We start from the raw sequence: 18,241 nt of genomic DNA on the forward strand, positions 1-18,241 counted from the left end.
TTGGCCTTAGTCAGGCACACCCACTTCTAAGAAGTGCCCAGTTGTCGGGGTTCAGGGACAGGGACTGTCCTTGTTCTTGCACTTAGGGAGTTGTTGGCCAGTAAGGATGTTAGGCAATTCCCCCCTCAACTGTTGACGTTGCGTGTTGTCCAGTTGTTCCTTTCCTTGGGCTTTCTGGGCTGGTTTGGTCTGGTCCATCCTTTGTCCTCGTCCCTTGGATTTGCCTAGGTTTGGTGGGCTAGGCCTATTTGACTTGGCTTGGCCTTAGGGATAACTCCCCTCATAAGATAATTGGTTATTCTTCTAAAATTTGGATGATAAATATTTTAACAATAAAAAGATTTCATAGAAGGAAACTCACAAATTGAGGTCGTTTAATATAATATGTTATATTGTAAAATTATTTTTATTATAAAATAAATATAATAGATATACGATATAAAGATCCACATGAATTGGTGGAAATTGTTGACATATAGACAAATAAAAATAAAAAACTTAGAAAAAAGACTCATAGATCACTAATTCTAATTAGTAAGGTACAATGCAAGTCATAAAGATGGCAATGAAAGAATCCAGTAGCAAGTCGCAGTCCGTCGTCTAACCGGCCCGCGATCCATGGAGTCTTCAGGATCATCAAGTACAAAAGATTGTAAAACAATGAACAACGACACAGACATGAATCAATCATGCCTCAAAGAAGCTGATTGTTTGCAATAAGCAGCCACTGCATGCATGGACTCTGGAGAAACGTCAACATGCATGCCGGTTGCTAACTGTAGTGAACAGCCTTTGAAGGATTTTTATCGATAGGATGGAAAATGGCTACAGCTACAGGGATACACACGATTATTATAAGAAGCCCTGTTCTGTAGGGAAGATGCATTTCTTTTGGGTTGGGGCTTGAACCGGTTGAGGGTTTTTCATTCGACTTGGATTTCTGCGTTTGGTTATCGGCTATCAAATCTATTTCAACTCTGGTCAACTCATCTTATTTAATTATTATAATTTTTTAAAATAATAATAATATTTTAATAATATTTTATTCAACTTTCAACTTTCATCTCAATTCGACTTACAATCCAAACCGTAATGTTGGAAACTTGTTTAAATCATGAAATCTCAACTTCTACAATTCTTGTGCTTCTTGATTGGGAAGTTGCACTCCTCAGTTCCAACTTTTGCTCAGTGCTAATGGTTTCCTTTTCTTTTGGTACATGAATGAAGAATATTTTTTAATAGTATAAAAAAAAATTACCATATCATTACTGCAAGCTGCCAAAGAAGCTAAGAAAAGAACCAAATTTTTGTGCGTAATTTTTTACACCATTGGCAAAATTGGACATGAACCTCATACGTAATGATAGGATTAGAATTCAGGTTAATTTGAATCCACCCGAAATTGATTTGATTAATAATTAAATTTAAGCTTTAGTGTTATGTGTATGCAATATGTATCTTAATATTAAAAAATGCCTTGCTCTCATATAATATTATATTATTATTTTTTAGGAGTTTAAATTTAGATAAATTTAATAAAAGAATTTAATGAAATGTTTTAGCAACTTTCTTATATCAAATGTTTAATGAAAAAAGGTTAATAAAAATAAAAAATTTTATGTGCAGTTATTTTTTCATACTTCTTGCATTTCTATTAATGTGATTGGTTGCGTCATTTTTTTAAAGAAAAATACTCTAGCCACAAAATGATTACACAAAAATAATCCTACAAACTGATGTAGCTTGATGTGATTTGTCAGATTGTAAAGTTATTTTTATTGTAAAACAGATTTAATGAATTATATGAAACTATGTCAGTTTGTAAAATTACTTTTGTATATTTTTTTTGTGGTTATAACACTTTTTTTTAATGTAATTATTTTGGTCAATCACATTAGTAATGTTGAGAGGATTTTTGTCCTAAAACTCAAAAAAATCTAGTTGCAAGCATAATTGTGTACTAATATGTGCACCAATCTATTGTGATTGGACAAAAAGTAGATTTTATTAAAAACAGTGCTAATTTAAAATTTAAGTATGAAGAAATCAATATTGGTACGCATTTTAGTACACGACTTTACTTGTATGTAGCAAAACTCAAAACTCAAAACTCAAAGGGGCTATCAAAGCCTAGCCCATAAAGGAGATTTCATTAGAGGACAAAATATGGGAAAAAGGTGAAAGGCAGGAGAAAGGGAAAGAGAGAGAAGCAAAGCAATGTCAGAAGAACGGAAGGAAAAGAGATGAAAAGATGTGATAGAAGGTAATGTTACATAAAGGAAAGGAATGGAAGAAATAAAAAGGGTGAGACGGACGACTTTTTAGAGACTTTTCGGGTAGACTTTTTGTTAGACTTCTCGAGAAGCCTTCTTCAACCTCCAGATGCGAGTTCTAGTTATGCAGTCGAGACCGATAAGAGATATATATTAAATCTACTATGCAGTGAGGATGAGATATCCTGAGGGACTGTAAATCAAGTTTATTACAGTAGGTTCTCTCCTCCCCAAGCTCCTATGGATGTAGGCTAAGCACTAAACCATGTAAATCTGTGTCTATCTTTCTTATTTTTTTTGTATTTATTTACTATTCACCACCATAGGCATACACACTGATTCTGTACAGTTGCACTAGATCAGTCAGCCCACACAACCTCGACTCAGGTCCAGCATACAGGGACCCACACAACACCAATCTGGACCCAATGCCACCTCAGCGTGTCGGGGATGGATCCTTCTTCTCTTCTGGACCATTGACAAAAACATATGTTAATAAGTAAAATACGTAAAAAATATATAAAAGTGATTATATATAATAAAACTCTATAAAAGTATCCCCTGCAAGACTAGAAGAAATCCAAAAAATTATTCATTGACACCATGCAGCCATCCGTGGCTTAGGTCAGTTGAGTCTAGGGGTGAAAGCCGGTCGGTCCGGATCGGAAAAATCGACCGGACCGACTGATTCGGTCCGGACCGGACCGAACCGGCGTTAGAGCCGGTCGGTCTCGGTCCAACAGATGATGTGATTTCGGTTTTCGGTCCGGTCCCGGTCTATGACTTTTTTGGACCGGACCGGACCGAATGGAAATTGTTATTTTAAAATATATTATATATATTATTTTATATAAGTAATTATGTAATTTTCAACTAAAATATTACCATTAATTTTAACAATATAAAACTTTAAATTTAAATTAATATTCTAGTAATTAATTTATGTCATTTAGTTATTATCAATTGATTAAATTCACCATTAACTAATTAGTAGGTGAATTAACTAATTACTAATATAATTATTATCTATGATCTAATTAAAGTTATTAGATAAATAAGTTATACCTAAGTTGTAACTTGTAACTTTGTAAATATAAATCAAGTATAAATTTTAATTAACTAATATATGATATCAATTAAGTAACCTATCACCAATTCACCATTAACTATGTTACTATTAATTATTAACATATACAAGACTACACTACATCTATGATCTAATTAAAGTTAGTAGAAATTTTTTTTAATTAATACCTAAGTTGTAACTTATAACTAAATATAAAGCAATTATAAATATTAATGTAAATTTTAATAAACTAATATATGATATCAATTAACTAACCTATCACCAATTCACCATTAATTAATTATAGTTTATTAACATCTACATCTATGAATCATGATTCATGATCATATAAAAAAATTTGCATCTATAAGTTTAATATAGCTCATTAATTCATTGACATACTATAAGTCTATGTCTCTAAGTTAGTAATGAATCAATGATTTAGTAATTAACATCATCAATATAAGTTTAATTAATTATTTTTTGAGTTAATGAAATAATCCACATTATTACATCAATTAGTTTTAATGAAATCATAGGTCCTTTGCAAGTCATTAATTTAGACATTAAATCATGGATTTTTTGTAATTTATGGGTCTTTTTTAATTTTCTTTATTTTTTTTTCATTGTAAAATCTTTTATTCAAATTTATTGTATATAGATAATTTTCTTTTTATGCTTAATTTTATTTTGCATTCAAATCTTTTATTTTTAGGTATTTTTTGACTTAAAATTAGATAAAATATTAATGTGATTTCACTGTTGGGCCGATTGGGCCCATGGGCCACATGGTCCATATTTGGACCGACGGACTGACCGGACTGGACCCCCCCGAAAGGGACCGACCGGACCGGTCCTTAGTGCATTTCGGTCCGGTCCAGGGTGGGAAAACCCTAGACCGAATTGGTCCGGTCCGGTTTGCAAATTCCCCTGCGGACCGACCGGACCTGACCTGACCGAATTCACCTCTAGTTGAGTCTGCCATGGAAAGGAAAGTGTGACAAAAAAAAATTAGGTGAGGAAAAGAAAATTGAAAAAAGGAAACTAAAATTAAAAATTGAAATGCTATTTCACCCGAAAATAGCTTTAGAATAGTTCTCTCAAAGCCAAAAAAAAAATATTATTTTTATTATTTTTTTCTTAATAATACTTAATAATAAAAGAAATATTTTTTAATAATTTTGTAAATTTTTTATTCAAAAAAATATTTAAAAATATAAAAAAATAATGAAAAAAAAATAATTTTGTGCTTATCGGGAATATTCGGGCTTCCTCGAGGGATGCAGAACTAAAAATAAAAAAGGGTGAAGATTTGGGTCAGAATCGTAAATAAATAGAGTAGAGAGGCGGTTGGGGTATTTGTATCTCCGGTCCGGAGTCGGAGTGAGAAGGCAGGCGTTGAGAGATAGAGCAGAAAAAATGAATATGGCTTCCATTTGTCTTTCAATTCCCTCCTCCAAAACCCTAGCCATCCCCTCTCTGTCATCATCTTCATCTCCATCTCCATCTTCCTCTTCGTCTTCTTCTTCGTTTCCAGCTGCTGCGACGGCTCACACATGCCGCCTCGTTCGCTGTAGATGCTCTTTGCTCACCGTTCCGACGTTCCATTCTCTGCGCCTCGTTCCAGGTAACCGCGGGAGGGCGAAGAAGCTGCAGGTGGTCCGTATGGCCCCCGACGAAGAGAAACTCACTCGCCGCAATCCTCTCGATTTCCCCATCGTATATCTCTCTCCCTGTCTGATTTGATGAATTCCTTCTAGTTTATACTTAATCTTCGTTAATACACGATGTTAAATTACTGTGAATGATGATTCCCTGCTGAAACTCCACCTGGCATGTCTCAGACTCCAAAATATATTTAAAAAGTGAAATTCTTTCGTCAGAAATCTATTGAATCCTTTAGAAGCAGCAATTGGAAGTTAAGGTTATGAGCTTTATTGCAACAAAACTATAACCCGCAATTTTAATTGTCTGTAAAATGTCTTGGGTCAGAAAACATTGGCAAAGCTTCATATGATTATGCATATTTTTTTTTTTTTACAAGTATTTGATTATGCAATTTTAGAAAATCAGCTTTGAATTGTACCCCACTCAGAGGACTTAGCTGATTTTGGAGCTTGAAATTAAGTCAATCCGGTAAATTTTTTTGAATGACTCTAATGTTGCATTGTATCCATTAACAGTTGGTGCATCTCTACCTATCAAAAAAAAAACAGTTGGTGCATCTCTACCTTTTAAAGAGAGATTACGTGATGGTTGTATTTGCACACATTCACTCTGCTCAGTGGTGATGTCAATTGAATGTTGGTTCTACTTGAACGATCACGTCTACTATTAAAAGAAATGCATTGTCATCTTGACGATGAATCTCAAAGTTCCTATACATTTAACTTGTTTAGAAACTTGTTGCAGTTGGTCTATATTCGCTATGAACATTTTTTTGTCAATGGGGATCTGATAAATCATATACTTGATCTGCATGGCAGGAGTGGGATAGGCCAAAACCAGGGCGTAGACCTGATATATTTCCCCAGTTCAGTCCTATGAAAACACCATTACCACCTCCGTTGCCATACGATCCTCCAGAAGAAGATGAAGAAAAGGAAGAGAAGAAAGAGGAAGAGGAGGAAGATCCTGAAAAGGAAGAGCCAGAACAGCCTGAGAAGCAATAGAGCTCTGTCTGGCAAAGACGTCGGCCTTTAACCTCTTTCAAAATTTTGTTTTTCTTTTTCTAGTTCATGTTACCTTATGCTTTATGTAGTGCAAATACATGATGGATAATAAGGTAATAGTCATCTAGTTAGAATGCTGCTTCAGTGATGTTATCGAAGTTTAGTCACACACAAGTGTTGTTGTGAATTTGTTTCGATTTCTGTTTTGGTAAAACTTTAAAGTGACATAAGAGATTGGATTCAATGAATGATTGCTTCTGATATGGGAGTTGGGTTGACTGTTTTCGTTTTGGACTCTGTTTGTATCTTTACTCGTTTGGTACCATCATTTCGGCTTCCCTCAACAACTTCAAAAGCTAGGATCGTTTCTCATAAGATAACTACAAGATGTAATGGCTTTGGATTGCATGTGCTCAATTACCTATTAGAATGAAATGGTGTCCAGTGGATGAAAGGATTATGCAAAGCTCGTACTGGGGACCTTTTGCAGGCAAATTTAGAAGGGCAGGTTTCAATTTCTGTTCTGGTAATTCTTTCAAGTAATTGCTATACGTGTGAGGGAGCATGCTGTCCATGTAGCAGATAAGTTGTAGTTTAAATTACCTACAGATCATTACACCAAGAGATAGACATTTTCAGACCTAATTCTTTTTCTAAAAAAGGGAAGTGTTATCTAGTGAAACAGATTCAGTCTGATGAAAAAAAGCCTAGGATTTAGAAAATGAAGGGCCTGGCTCTTAACCATTGAAAAGGTAATTATTGCTTTTATTACCATCATTTGGGTGTAGAATGAGAATAGAAAAAATCACTAGGTTGCATGTAACACAATTTCTGCCTAAAGAGTTTTAAGGTTCCTGAATTTTTCAGTAGGATGCAAGAAAACTAACAGTACCTCTATCTTGCTTCCATTACAGATATGGATACACAATTTACCGAATTAAAAACCAACTTTCCATCAGGTAATGTTGAACCTGCTTCACTTCTGCCAATAGAATATGCGGGTTGTTTTGGTTCAGGTAGGAACATGCCCTCATTAGTGAACATGGAGATGATATCTGACATAGTTGGTCTATCTGCTGCACTTTCCTGCACGCATAGGAGACCAACATGGATGTATCTGAAAACTTCACCTCTGGGACAGGAGGAGTCCAGACATGGGTCTATAAACTCAAGAATATCACCTTGCTTCCACGAGTCCCATGCCTGAAATTATTTTCATTATTTGTGCAAAATGTGAGTCATAATATAATTTTAAAAGTAAATTGTTCAATTGTGACTGGAATAGGTATAAGGTTTATTCAAATTCTAACTTGTTCTATAAGGGTAAGAACACCGGATGACGAAAAGACAATGTTCTTCCTGCCACTCACAATCTCCAGCAATAGGACTCCAAAACTGTAAACGTCAGACTTGACAGAGAAGATTCCATTCATGGCATACTCGGGGGACATATAGCCACTGTATTAGAAAAAAGAAAGTTCAAAGATTGAATTCAAATTTCAAAAACCAGATATTTGCAAATACACAAAATCATGATATGTGTGTGTATATGTGCGTGCGCCCATTATGTTACATATTTATTATGGCTTTCGAAATGTAATCTTTACTCACTATGTTCCAACAACCCTCTTTGTATTTGCTCTGGACTCATTCTCCCCAAAAATTCTAGCCATGCCAAAATCTGATATTTTAGGGTTCATATCATTGCCAAGTAAGATGTTACTTGCTTTTAAGTCTCTATGTATTATTTTCAATCTGGAATACTTATGAAGATAAAGAAGTCCTTGTGCAACCCCTTCAATAATTCCAGTACGCATTCTCCAATCCAAAAGTTTCTTTTTGGTGGGATCTGTCATGAAGTAAAAAGCAGAGGTGGTTAGTGGTCACTGTGATGATCATACTCCAAGTAAATGAAAATTCAGGGGCTATTCTCAATTTTGCATGAGAGAAACTTATCAACAAACCGAAAATAAAGGAGTCCAAGCTTTTATTGGGCATGTATTCGTAGATCAGTATCTTCTCGTCTTCGTGAATGCAACAACCCAAGAGCGTAACGAGATTCACATGTTGAAGTTCAGCTATTAATGTAATCTCATTCATGAATTCCTCAAGCCCTTGTCCTGAATTTCTTGCCAGTCTTTTCACCGCAACATGTTGTCCATCTAGGAACACACCCTATTCATCAATTTTCTCAATGTTAGAGAACAACTGTCTCATATAAGCTTGATTCAATAATTTCAATAGCTGACCTTGTAAACTGGTCCAAAACCCCCCTCTCCTAGCTTGTTGGACAATGAGAAGCTTTCTGTTACAGCCGCAATTTCAGAAAAACTATATAACTGAAACTTCTGGCCCTTGTCTGTGCCTCTTTTGATCTTATCCTTGAGTCTATAGGGCGGCAGGGATCTTAACTCGATTAACGCCTTTTCTTGGCTTGTTTCTCCTTCTACTGATGAGTGCAGAAATATACAAACTTGAGTTACCTATACATGCAACTGATAAATTATATGTCAACCGCGAATTACCTCGTACTTACCATTATTTTGCTTTATCCTTCTTTTGTAGCAAAAGTAACCCGCAAATAGCATTGCTAGAGCAGGTGCAATAACAACGATCCACCACAAATGCTTTACACTTCTCCCTGAATCTTTCTCTGTGCCTCCTGTAGGTGTACCCTCTGATACACAATCACAAAAATCAGCTCTAAGATTGTTGGACCAGTTGCTGATGGAAATTGTCTATATATCAGATAAGACAGTCATAATCTTGTTTTAGGCAGTGTTTGAAATCATTACACAAAGCCGTTATGCATTTCTACCATTTGATATCATTCAACGCATGCAAGATCAGACCATTTATTGTGCACCATGTTTATATGCTATTGTTTGTTACATGGTTCACATGATTTTGCAACTGCTGTAACTGATGAGATTTAGGCACTCAAGTTCTTAGAGGGCCACTTAACATCCAACAAAACCAGACAATAGAATGGCTAAAAACTACGGAATAAAACGATTGGAGAAAGAAAATTGCAGAAGATGCACAATATGAGATTCAGTAGCAATTGAAGGTAAATTGTAGCAAAGTCATACGTGCCTGTACTATTTCCTTGCGATAAGATGTAAACAGCATTGAAGTTCGGATTCCGGATGAAACTTGCTCCCTTACTCCAAAATTCACATCCAGTCCCATTGTCAAAATGACTTCCATAGGCAATGCAGGAGCAATTATTCCAGCAGCTAGTGTGACAATCACTGAGAGCCAAGCTGGAATTAGAATTAGAATACATAAATTGCTGCTCCTGATAATAACCTATTGCTGGCACAAACAACTCGGAACTAATTCTGCATTCTGTGGGATTCTGTTGTATGCAAACCGCATTTGGATGGTTCACATTGAATTTGCATGGACTGGTAGTTGTGTTTTGCCATGTAGTACCATCCGAAGCTAAAGTGAACTGCAAGATCTGCCCCCAAGAATTCAGCTCCCACCTTGAAATAGTAGAATTGTCCTTGACAGAATACGAGAAGTACTTTTCATCATCATTTGACACAAAGCTAAATTCATATGTTCTTGAATCAGGGGCCATATTCTGAAAGCGCCCATTATTCCAGACTCCACTAGTCCAGTATATATCCTCTCGCTTCCAGATGATCAATTGATTGGCACTACCAGGGTCCAAACCGAGCCTGAAAGCTCCTAGTGCTGGAATTTGGTCACTTAACCATGAATTGAGTGCCCAACTATATCCACTCATTGGGTTCATGCCTAGTTTCATTCCAGGAAGTAGTGTATTAGTTGGATAATTAAAGCTTTCCCACAATACTCGCCCTGCAATGCCATTAGAATCTACCTCTTCTATCACTAAGTTCCCAGAATCCAAGAGGGTGGCAGTCACATTACTTGAGACTGCCTTGTTGGGATTTATCACAATTGTCTGCCCTCCATTTCGTGTGATCTTCAACAATCCTTGGTCGTCCAAGGTAAGAACCCCAGATGAATCAGTGATCGGATCATCCGGGTTTGCCACCCAGACTGATTCTGGATGATGTGGTAGTTTGCTGTACCATATTCCTAAGTAATAGTAACTTGAAGAGCCAGGCTTGAAGAAGCCTAATTTGAAGATACCTGCTGCAGAAAGTAGACGCTCCCCAACCCTGATCTGTTGGCCTTGCTTTAAAGTAAGTAAATATTCTTGACAAGAAGAGTAAGGATATTCTATGCAGAGACATGAGAAAAGGAAGAGCATGAGGCTTCCGAGTTTAGCCATTAGCAAATTTTATCACAAACAATCTCGTAACAAAAATTTCCTTCAAACTTAGTAGGTTTTTCTTCTTGGGATGGAAACTTGTTTGAACTTCAAAACAAAAGGGCTAGTCGTAACTCATAAGGCAAATTGGGCATTGAGGCATGCTAAAAGTGACTTCCCTTAAAAAATAAAAGATCAAGTTTTTTTCTTTGGTTTGCTGAAAATAAACAGAAAAAGCAAAGTATGTTTGAAATTTTGGACTGATGACATGAGGGTAGGTAGACCTTTGCACTCTCATGTTTGAAAGTCACTGTGACATTGATCGTCAAACGATGTTTTCTTTTAAATGCAAACAAATTCCGTAATCTGATTGCCCACAAGCCTCCAAAGACTGCATTTTTATTCAACTTCGAAGAGTGCTGGTGAAGTGGTACTCTGGTTCTAGAAGGAATGCAAACAAATTAGTCTCGGCTTTTTCTCTCTTGCCTGTGGATGTTTGTTTACCTACACGAATCTCGTGAAAAATGACTTGATAAAAATAACAAACAAATCTTGTATGAGATGTTAAATATATGAGAAATGATAGTTTTCTTTTGTGAGGGCAGTGCAGTGTAATAATTTTGAACAATAAATAAATAAATATATATGAAATTTATATGAAAAGAAATTAATTTTTTAATAATATACTTTACTTTTTTCAAAAAGACTATATGACATTTGCACACTCTCAAACTAGCATTATTCTATGTATATATATATATAAACTTTTACATCTTTATAGTAAGCAAAAGTAAAATGTGAACTTCTTTTATTTTATTTATTTATTTAGTTAAATAAAAAAATATAAAAAAATGATTATTTATTATTAACTGAACTTGAAATACATAACCTCAATTCTAATTTTTCGAGCCTAAGGTATGACACTATCGAGTTCTACTTTGTGTACAAATCATTTCCCTACTGATAATAGTTTACAATCATCTTCATTTGCATTTGTTTAAATTTTAATTGCAAAATTAGTACTCAAGTTTTTATATTTTTACAATTCAAGACTGAGGTTTTTTTTTTTTCACAAAATTGATATTTGAAGAATCTTATAATTATAATTATGTACATGACACATCTATCAATTTTTCATTAGAAAACAAGAGGGAGGTAACGTGTCAATCTTTGATTGACTGACACAAAACCTTAATACTCACTCACATCAGGCAATCGAAGGCTGGCATATGTCATACTTCGTGAGTTACGTATGTTGGCGATTGTTCTTCGTAAAAAACAGGGACGGGTAGGTCTGAATGTCCGGTGAAGGTGGTCAGCAGGGATAACTCCTCCAACACAATAATAATCTCTCTCTCTCTCTCTCGATTCAAGAATCCATTTCCACTTTGCTTGCTTTCTTTCTCTCTGGATTCAAGAATCCATTTCCAGTTTACCTTCTGCCTCCACTTCCTCCTCATCTCCAATCAAGGCCATGGTACGTACCGGCCTCCAATCTCTTTGGCTTCCATATATTGTAACCATTAATATTGCTAATTTGTCAAAAACATGACTTCACATATGTATGCATTCATGGGTCTCTGGAATTTTATGTTTTCAGACTTTGATTCTCTCTTGGCTTCTCTCTTTCTCTCTGTCTGGTTGTTGCAGTCTCTCACACCTTTGATGTTTAGGTCAGTGCTGAGGCTACTGGCGTCGCTCATAGGTGAGCCTGCGGTTTCAGTCTCGACTTTACTGTACTACAGCGATCTTATACCTCGAAATAATATCATTCTGCAGAGACTGGTTCGCCACGATTTGCTGGATGACGAAAACTATCTCTTCCATTTTCTTGTTAATTTCTTGAGATGCTTCGGGTAGCTTTATTATCTTGCGTCAATTAATACTGGACTGCTAGCTGTGATTTGACTGTTCATTTTCCTCTATATATATATATATATTGTTTTGAGAAACTTTCCATATCAATATGACCAAACTTTGTTTAAAGTTAGTGACTAATTTATAATCTTGGTGTTGTGTAAGAAGTCAAATTAATTTAATCTGCTTGAAACGTAGGTGATAATGTAATACAAAATTGCGGTACGAACATCCTTGAAATAACCCCAACAACCAAAGAAGAGAGAGAGAGAGAGAGAGAGAGAGAGAATGAAGCTGATCAATAGTGTTTTGTTTGTTTAGGTCGAATGATACAAGAACCACGACAGGAGAACAAACATAAAGCGACAAGCTAGCTGACTTTCCATTGATCATCGATCAGTCGTATATATCCGTACCCCGTCCTCAGGCAAAAAGCCATATTAAGAACATATATTGTCGCTTCAGAAGAGAGCTCCCATTGCCCATTGGAATGAACTAGGGCTGAATTCGGTTTGGTCCGATCAGTCTATAGAGGGTTTTGAGGATTAGACCAGATCAATTTGGTTTAGAGTTTTTCTATCTTGGACCAAACTGAAATGCTATAAGGACCGATCTGGTCCGATCCCTTTTGGGACGGTCCAGTCTTTCGGTCTAAATCTGTACCATGTGGGTTATTGGCCCAATCTATATATTTTGACCCAACAGTGAAATTCCACTAATATTTTATCTAATTTTAAGAAAAAAAATTTGAAAGCAAAATAAAATTAATCATAAAAAGAAAATTATCTATATACAATAAATTTGAATAAAAGATTTTACTAAAAAGAAAAAAAGTAAGAAAAACTGAAAAAGACCCATAAATTGCAAAAGACCCATGACTTAATGTTTAAATTAATGGCTTGCAAAAGACCCATGACTTCATTAAAACCTCAAGAGCACCACTTTTACATCCAAAAAAAAAAATCCATGTATTCATGTCAAATCCTCACATACACAGAAGCAATATTTATGTCAAATGAAATTTAGTACATCTAATTCTATGCGGCCAACTAAACATCCATATTTCAAAAGAAAAAGAAAAAAGTTAAGAGTACATCTAATTCTTAACTAAACATCCAACTAAACATGTCAACTAAACATCCAAAAGTCCGAATAAAAGGAAAAAAAAATTAAGAAACCAAAAAAAGTTAAGCAAATGACACAAAAAATATTACAATTTACAATCCATGCATCTAGGCTTCTAGCCATAATAACTAACAAAGTGATATTACGAATTACAAATGACTAAATAATAACTAATATAAATAACAAATAACTAAGATTTGATCTCTAAATGGCAAATACTTAATCTCATCAAAGCTTTCACCACCAAACGAAATGCTGCCAAATAGGACACAAAAGTTCAATAAGAGACAATACAAAAGTAAAACTAAATTGAACAAGTCACAATTCAAGAAAATAATCTGAAATTTTAAAGAAAACACTTCAAGTTGTCACCTCATGCATTTGCATTAGATGTAGACATTGTATTTGATGCCTCCATAGAATTTTCATCCTCCTGAGCAAGTGCTATACAATAAAGGAGAAAAAAAAAACGATTTATATAAATTGTCACTACATATATAGATCATAAAAGTTATAAAATGAAGTAAATAATAAACATACCCATATCCAACTGCCTATCAGAATCTTCCACATCATCCATTATAGTCTTAAGGCTGATTGAAGTAGAAGAAGAATGAAACCAATTTTGTGCATAAATGAGGCTCTCAACCATCATCGAAGATAAACTACTTTATAAATGATCAAAAACACAACCCGCCTTACTAAAGCAAGATTCAGAGGCAACTGTAGAGACTGGTATTGCAAGTACATCGTGTGTAATTTTTGAAAGCACATGATATCTAAATGAATTAATCTTCCACTAAACTAAAATGTCAAAAATTGCATTGTCTGTCTCACACTTTTCATCTATGTATTTATCAACCTCTGACTTGATTTCAAGAGAGTCCTCTGACTGCAACCGTTGCTTAAATATGGCCATTCTTTTTGCACGAATGTCCATGTTTGTACTTGCATCATCTTCACCTGTAAGATTTATATCTTCAAGTGATAAACTTCTAAACTGCTGTTGTTGTTGTAAAGAATTGCTCACTTCTTCATTTGCAAGGTATCCCTCATACATGCGGGTTAAAGTATTCTTCACTGAACAATTCAAATCAACTGCTTTTGTGGGATCATGGGAATACATCCTTTCCAATTCAAAGTCAAGATATCGCATCTAATACCAAGGATCAAGAAGAATCCCAACAAACAACAACATATTCATATTATTTAAGTTGCCCCAATATTTGTTAAATTTTTTCTTCATATTTGTGGCCATTGATCCCACCACAAGGTTTTGATTTTGACACTCCAAATCAATTGCATCGGATATTGTAGCTAACTCTGAAAAAAAGGAGTTGCAAGTTACATACAGGCCCCCCAAAAAGCATAAAGTTGCATCATAAAATAGTTTAAGAAACTTTACAAAAAACATTTGCCTTCTCCCAATCGATATTATTGGGAGGCCTCAACTTTTTTGACGTTCTCCTATTCACTATATGCTCCACATCATCCTCATCATCATCTCCAATACTAGTAAGGAAAGCCGAATCTTCTTCTTCCAACCGTTCAAAAGCTTTCAAAAATTTGAAACTCTCTCTAATATAAGATAGGTGGAGTTCCACTTAGTCGGTACTTCCAAACAAATGCCACTTTTGCATGTAATTTCTTCTAACTGTACACACTTTTTAAACATACTCCACCTTTGAGCTGAGGACTTCACATATTTTACAACATCTCTCACCTTCGTAATAGACTCATCAAATTCCTTCAACTCCTCACGAACAACTAAATTTAAGATGTGGGTATAACATTGAACTTGCAAGAATTCATGTTCCAAAATAGTATCCTTCCTATACTTGATTTTTTTCTTCAAATAAGAAACTGCACCATTATTAGAACTTGCATTGTCAAGTGTGATAGCAAGATATTTGGTTGCCCCCCATCATGCAAACACATCTCAATGGTCTTACCAAGTGTATCCCCTTTGTGATTCTCAACCAAACAAAAAGAAAGAATCCTCATATGTAGATTCTAATAATCATCAATAAAGTGTGCAATCAGATATATATAATTGAGATTTTACACAGATGTCCATGTATCCATAGTGAGGAAAATTCGTTGCCCTTGGAGAACACTTCTCAACTTATTTTTTTTCCCTCATATACACACTAAAGCAATCCTTCGCAATCATAACACGGGATGGAATCGTTACCCACTCAGGGCAAACAGTAAGCATAAACTTCTTGAAACCCTCTCCTTCAACAAACCTAAATGGTAACTTATCAAGAATTATCATCTCTGTTAAGCTTTGTCTGCAAGCCTTAACACTAAAAGCTATGGACACAAGTTCCCCACTACCACTTCCTCTATCCGCCTTCCAAGTTAGAGTATTTTGAGACTTATCCGTCCTATTAAAAGGACATTTTTTACATTATTTTTCAATGTGATACTTCATAAATTTTGTATCGTTGGTTTTCGTATCACATGCATACGAAATAGTACAATAATTATATTTAACCCTAGGTTTACTTGGATCACAGTTTGGTATTCTTGTAATGTGATCCCAAACCATTGACCTAGGTCTACCACTGACACTCAGTTTAGTACCACTACTTACATTGGGTGCGAGTGGAGGAATGCTTCTAACACTTTGTGTAGGCATAGTTAACTCTACATCATATGTAGTAGAGTCTTGTGGATTCATTTCTTGAATATGGTCTATCTACAAAAATAATCAATCAGTATATGGAGATTGGAGAACATAGTTTTTGTCATCATTTTATGAAAAAAATAAAAAATAAAAATCAGTAAATGAACTTGCATGCATGCATGCATGCTATAAATGTTATAAACTTTACAAAACTGATAATAACTTGAGTTATTTTAATTAAATAATTTATATTTAGTAATCAAACACACAACTAAGATACCAAAAAGTATTACTTGTGGATTCTATTTAATCAAACACTCCCATCATCTGTCATGCCATTTTCAGTTTCTAACTTTCTGATATAAACCTTTGTGCAAAATGTGGGGATGGTAATATTGGTAAGATTTTCTAGTGCTGGTTTTAATTCATACCCAAGCTCTAAGTGAGTTGTGAAATGATGTGTACATGTTCTATGCAGAAAAGTGGCCCCGAGTCTAGGATTGTTCATTCGGGTTTCAGATCGGATATCCGGATACACCTGCCCTGGAACCCGGATTTAAAACCCGGGCCGGTTTTCGGCCTAGTATACACGGGTTACAACCTGGGCCAGAACCCGGGCGAACCTGAATTTTTTGAAACCTAGAATCTGGGTTCCAGATTGTACCCGGGTTGGGTGTTTTTATTCATTTATTTATTTATTTATTTACAAAAACCTATATTATTTAGTTTCTTTCAAAAAGCATTTTTCTTTTAAATCTAAGTGCTTACATTCTATTGTAAATTTTTCAAGAAAATATGTTGCAAAGCATATTCTTTCATATATAAAACTAATTGCCTTTTTAACTAAATGCATCTAAAAAAACATAATGCAATCACTACATATTTCATTATTTGGTATTTATACATTACAAAATGAAAATTACAATATATGAAATTACATATCAAAAGTGGATTATATAGAGCCACCAATACATGATATGTTTGCTTCATGCAATCGATCCATTCCTCCACAATTGAATTTACTTTCTGATGAATTTTCTGTCTCAGAACAGCCACTGTTGGTCCAAGCTTATTTGCAAGGTGTATTCAGCAGAAATGTTTGTGATTATCTGCATGTATGTACATGTTGAAACAAAATCAATATATTATCTGAATTATTAAAAATTATTAATTGGCCTGATTATATTAAAGAAAAACGTATAAATTAATATCTTACCATAACTGATAGGGGTGAGGCACATACATGATATTGGAGAATATGGTAGTACCAAAGCCACATAAAAGCTTCTTGTTCTTGACATGAATTAATGAACACTTACCAAATTTTTATTCTTGATCCGATCTAATAATAATCTAGCAGTTCAATCCTTCAATGGTTTCACATTCAAACATTCTCATGCATCATTTAGAAATTACCAATCTAGCAGGTCTGTTTGGTGCTATCTACTAATGGGAATTACAAAATTAGTATCACAAAAAGCATGTTGGCAAAGAGTAGGAGCAGCATCAAAGGAAAGTGCAAACCCATTCATATGAAAACCATGAAATGCCTTACATTAGCTTATACTGGTATATTGCTTCCGATACACTTGTAGTCAAAACATCCTACAAAGACCAAGATAAAACATCCAACAGAGACCTACCACGAGCAAAAGTTTGACAGAATATAGCAATATGACTCGGAAGGTTTTATTCCAAGAAAAGACCAAGAAAGAAGAACGTGCTAAAAAGCCAGTGTTACAAGTGAATGCAACAAAAAGACCGGGAAATAACAATTATTGAAACAATTCATATATTGACAATTCATCCTCAATCAACAAGTGAGAAGGGATCTAATAACAAGTTAACAGAACAGAGACGAGTTCCAAAAATTTGAAAACATCAGTTAGGACTACATTAAAAAGCAATGGGCAAATAAAATTACCTGTAGCCCCACTCGTTGTCACACCGAGAGTAAAGTTCCACAAAATTGTCATTCAATGCGATTCTAGTCTTGGCATCAGATATGCTAGATCTGCAAAAAGTATATACAACATTATTAGAATTTAGAATAACCATGGTCTATCAGACCTTCACCATCTTCTTTAGAAAGTATAGAAGAAACAAAAAAATCTCATACAAATACTATCTTCTTTAGAGAAAGTATAGAAAAACAAAATATTAGAAACAGAATAATCAAAACAAAAACGATCAAAAACTTAAAAGAAAAAAATCATGTTTAACAAAAAAGAGCAGATCTAGCAAAATAACAACATATTCTTTATACCCACATCAGATTTGTTCAAAGACATTAATCATAGAACAAAACAGACCAAAAAAAAAAACCCCACGTTTAAAAATAAAGAGAACAGATCTAGCAAAAGACTA

At 34.7% G+C, this 18,241-nt stretch overlaps 2 protein-coding genes and 1 long non-coding RNA gene across 3 annotated transcripts; 2 read left to right on the forward strand and 1 right to left on the reverse strand.

Moving 5' to 3' along the window:
• Positions 1-4,665: 4,665 nt before the first annotated feature.
• On the forward strand, positions 4,666-6,274 carry LOC122305025. Its single transcript, XM_043117290.1, has 2 exons — positions 4,666-5,058; positions 5,826-6,274. Exons 1-2 carry the CDS (start codon positions 4,759-4,761, stop codon positions 6,009-6,011), a joined length of 486 nt encoding a protein of 161 aa, XP_042973224.1. The 5' UTR covers positions 4,666-4,758; the 3' UTR covers positions 6,012-6,274.
• A 520-nt stretch (positions 6,275-6,794) lies between these two features.
• On the reverse strand, positions 6,795-10,566 carry LOC122304894 (G-type lectin S-receptor-like serine/threonine-protein kinase CES101). Its single transcript, XM_043117157.1, has 7 exons — positions 9,104-10,566; positions 8,548-8,735; positions 8,261-8,460; positions 7,976-8,186; positions 7,623-7,860; positions 7,322-7,469; positions 6,795-7,214 (listed from the first exon to the last, which is right to left on the reverse strand). The coding sequence occupies exons 1-7, from the start codon at positions 10,279-10,281 to the stop codon at positions 6,906-6,908; spliced, it is 2,472 nt and encodes an 823-aa protein (XP_042973091.1). The 5' UTR covers positions 10,282-10,566; the 3' UTR covers positions 6,795-6,905.
• Positions 10,567-11,419: 853 nt separating this feature from the next.
• LOC122305731 lies at positions 11,420-12,246 on the forward strand. The gene is made up of 2 exons (XR_006241217.1): positions 11,420-11,737; positions 11,911-12,246. It is a non-coding gene; the product is annotated as an uncharacterized LOC122305731 (long non-coding RNA).
• Positions 12,247-18,241: the final 5,995 nt, after the last annotated feature.

Source organism: Carya illinoinensis, chromosome 3 (genome assembly GCF_018687715.1).
Source record: "Carya illinoinensis cultivar Pawnee chromosome 3, C.illinoinensisPawnee_v1, whole genome shotgun sequence".
Lineage (NCBI taxonomy): Eukaryota > Viridiplantae > Streptophyta > Magnoliopsida > Fagales > Juglandaceae > Carya > Carya illinoinensis.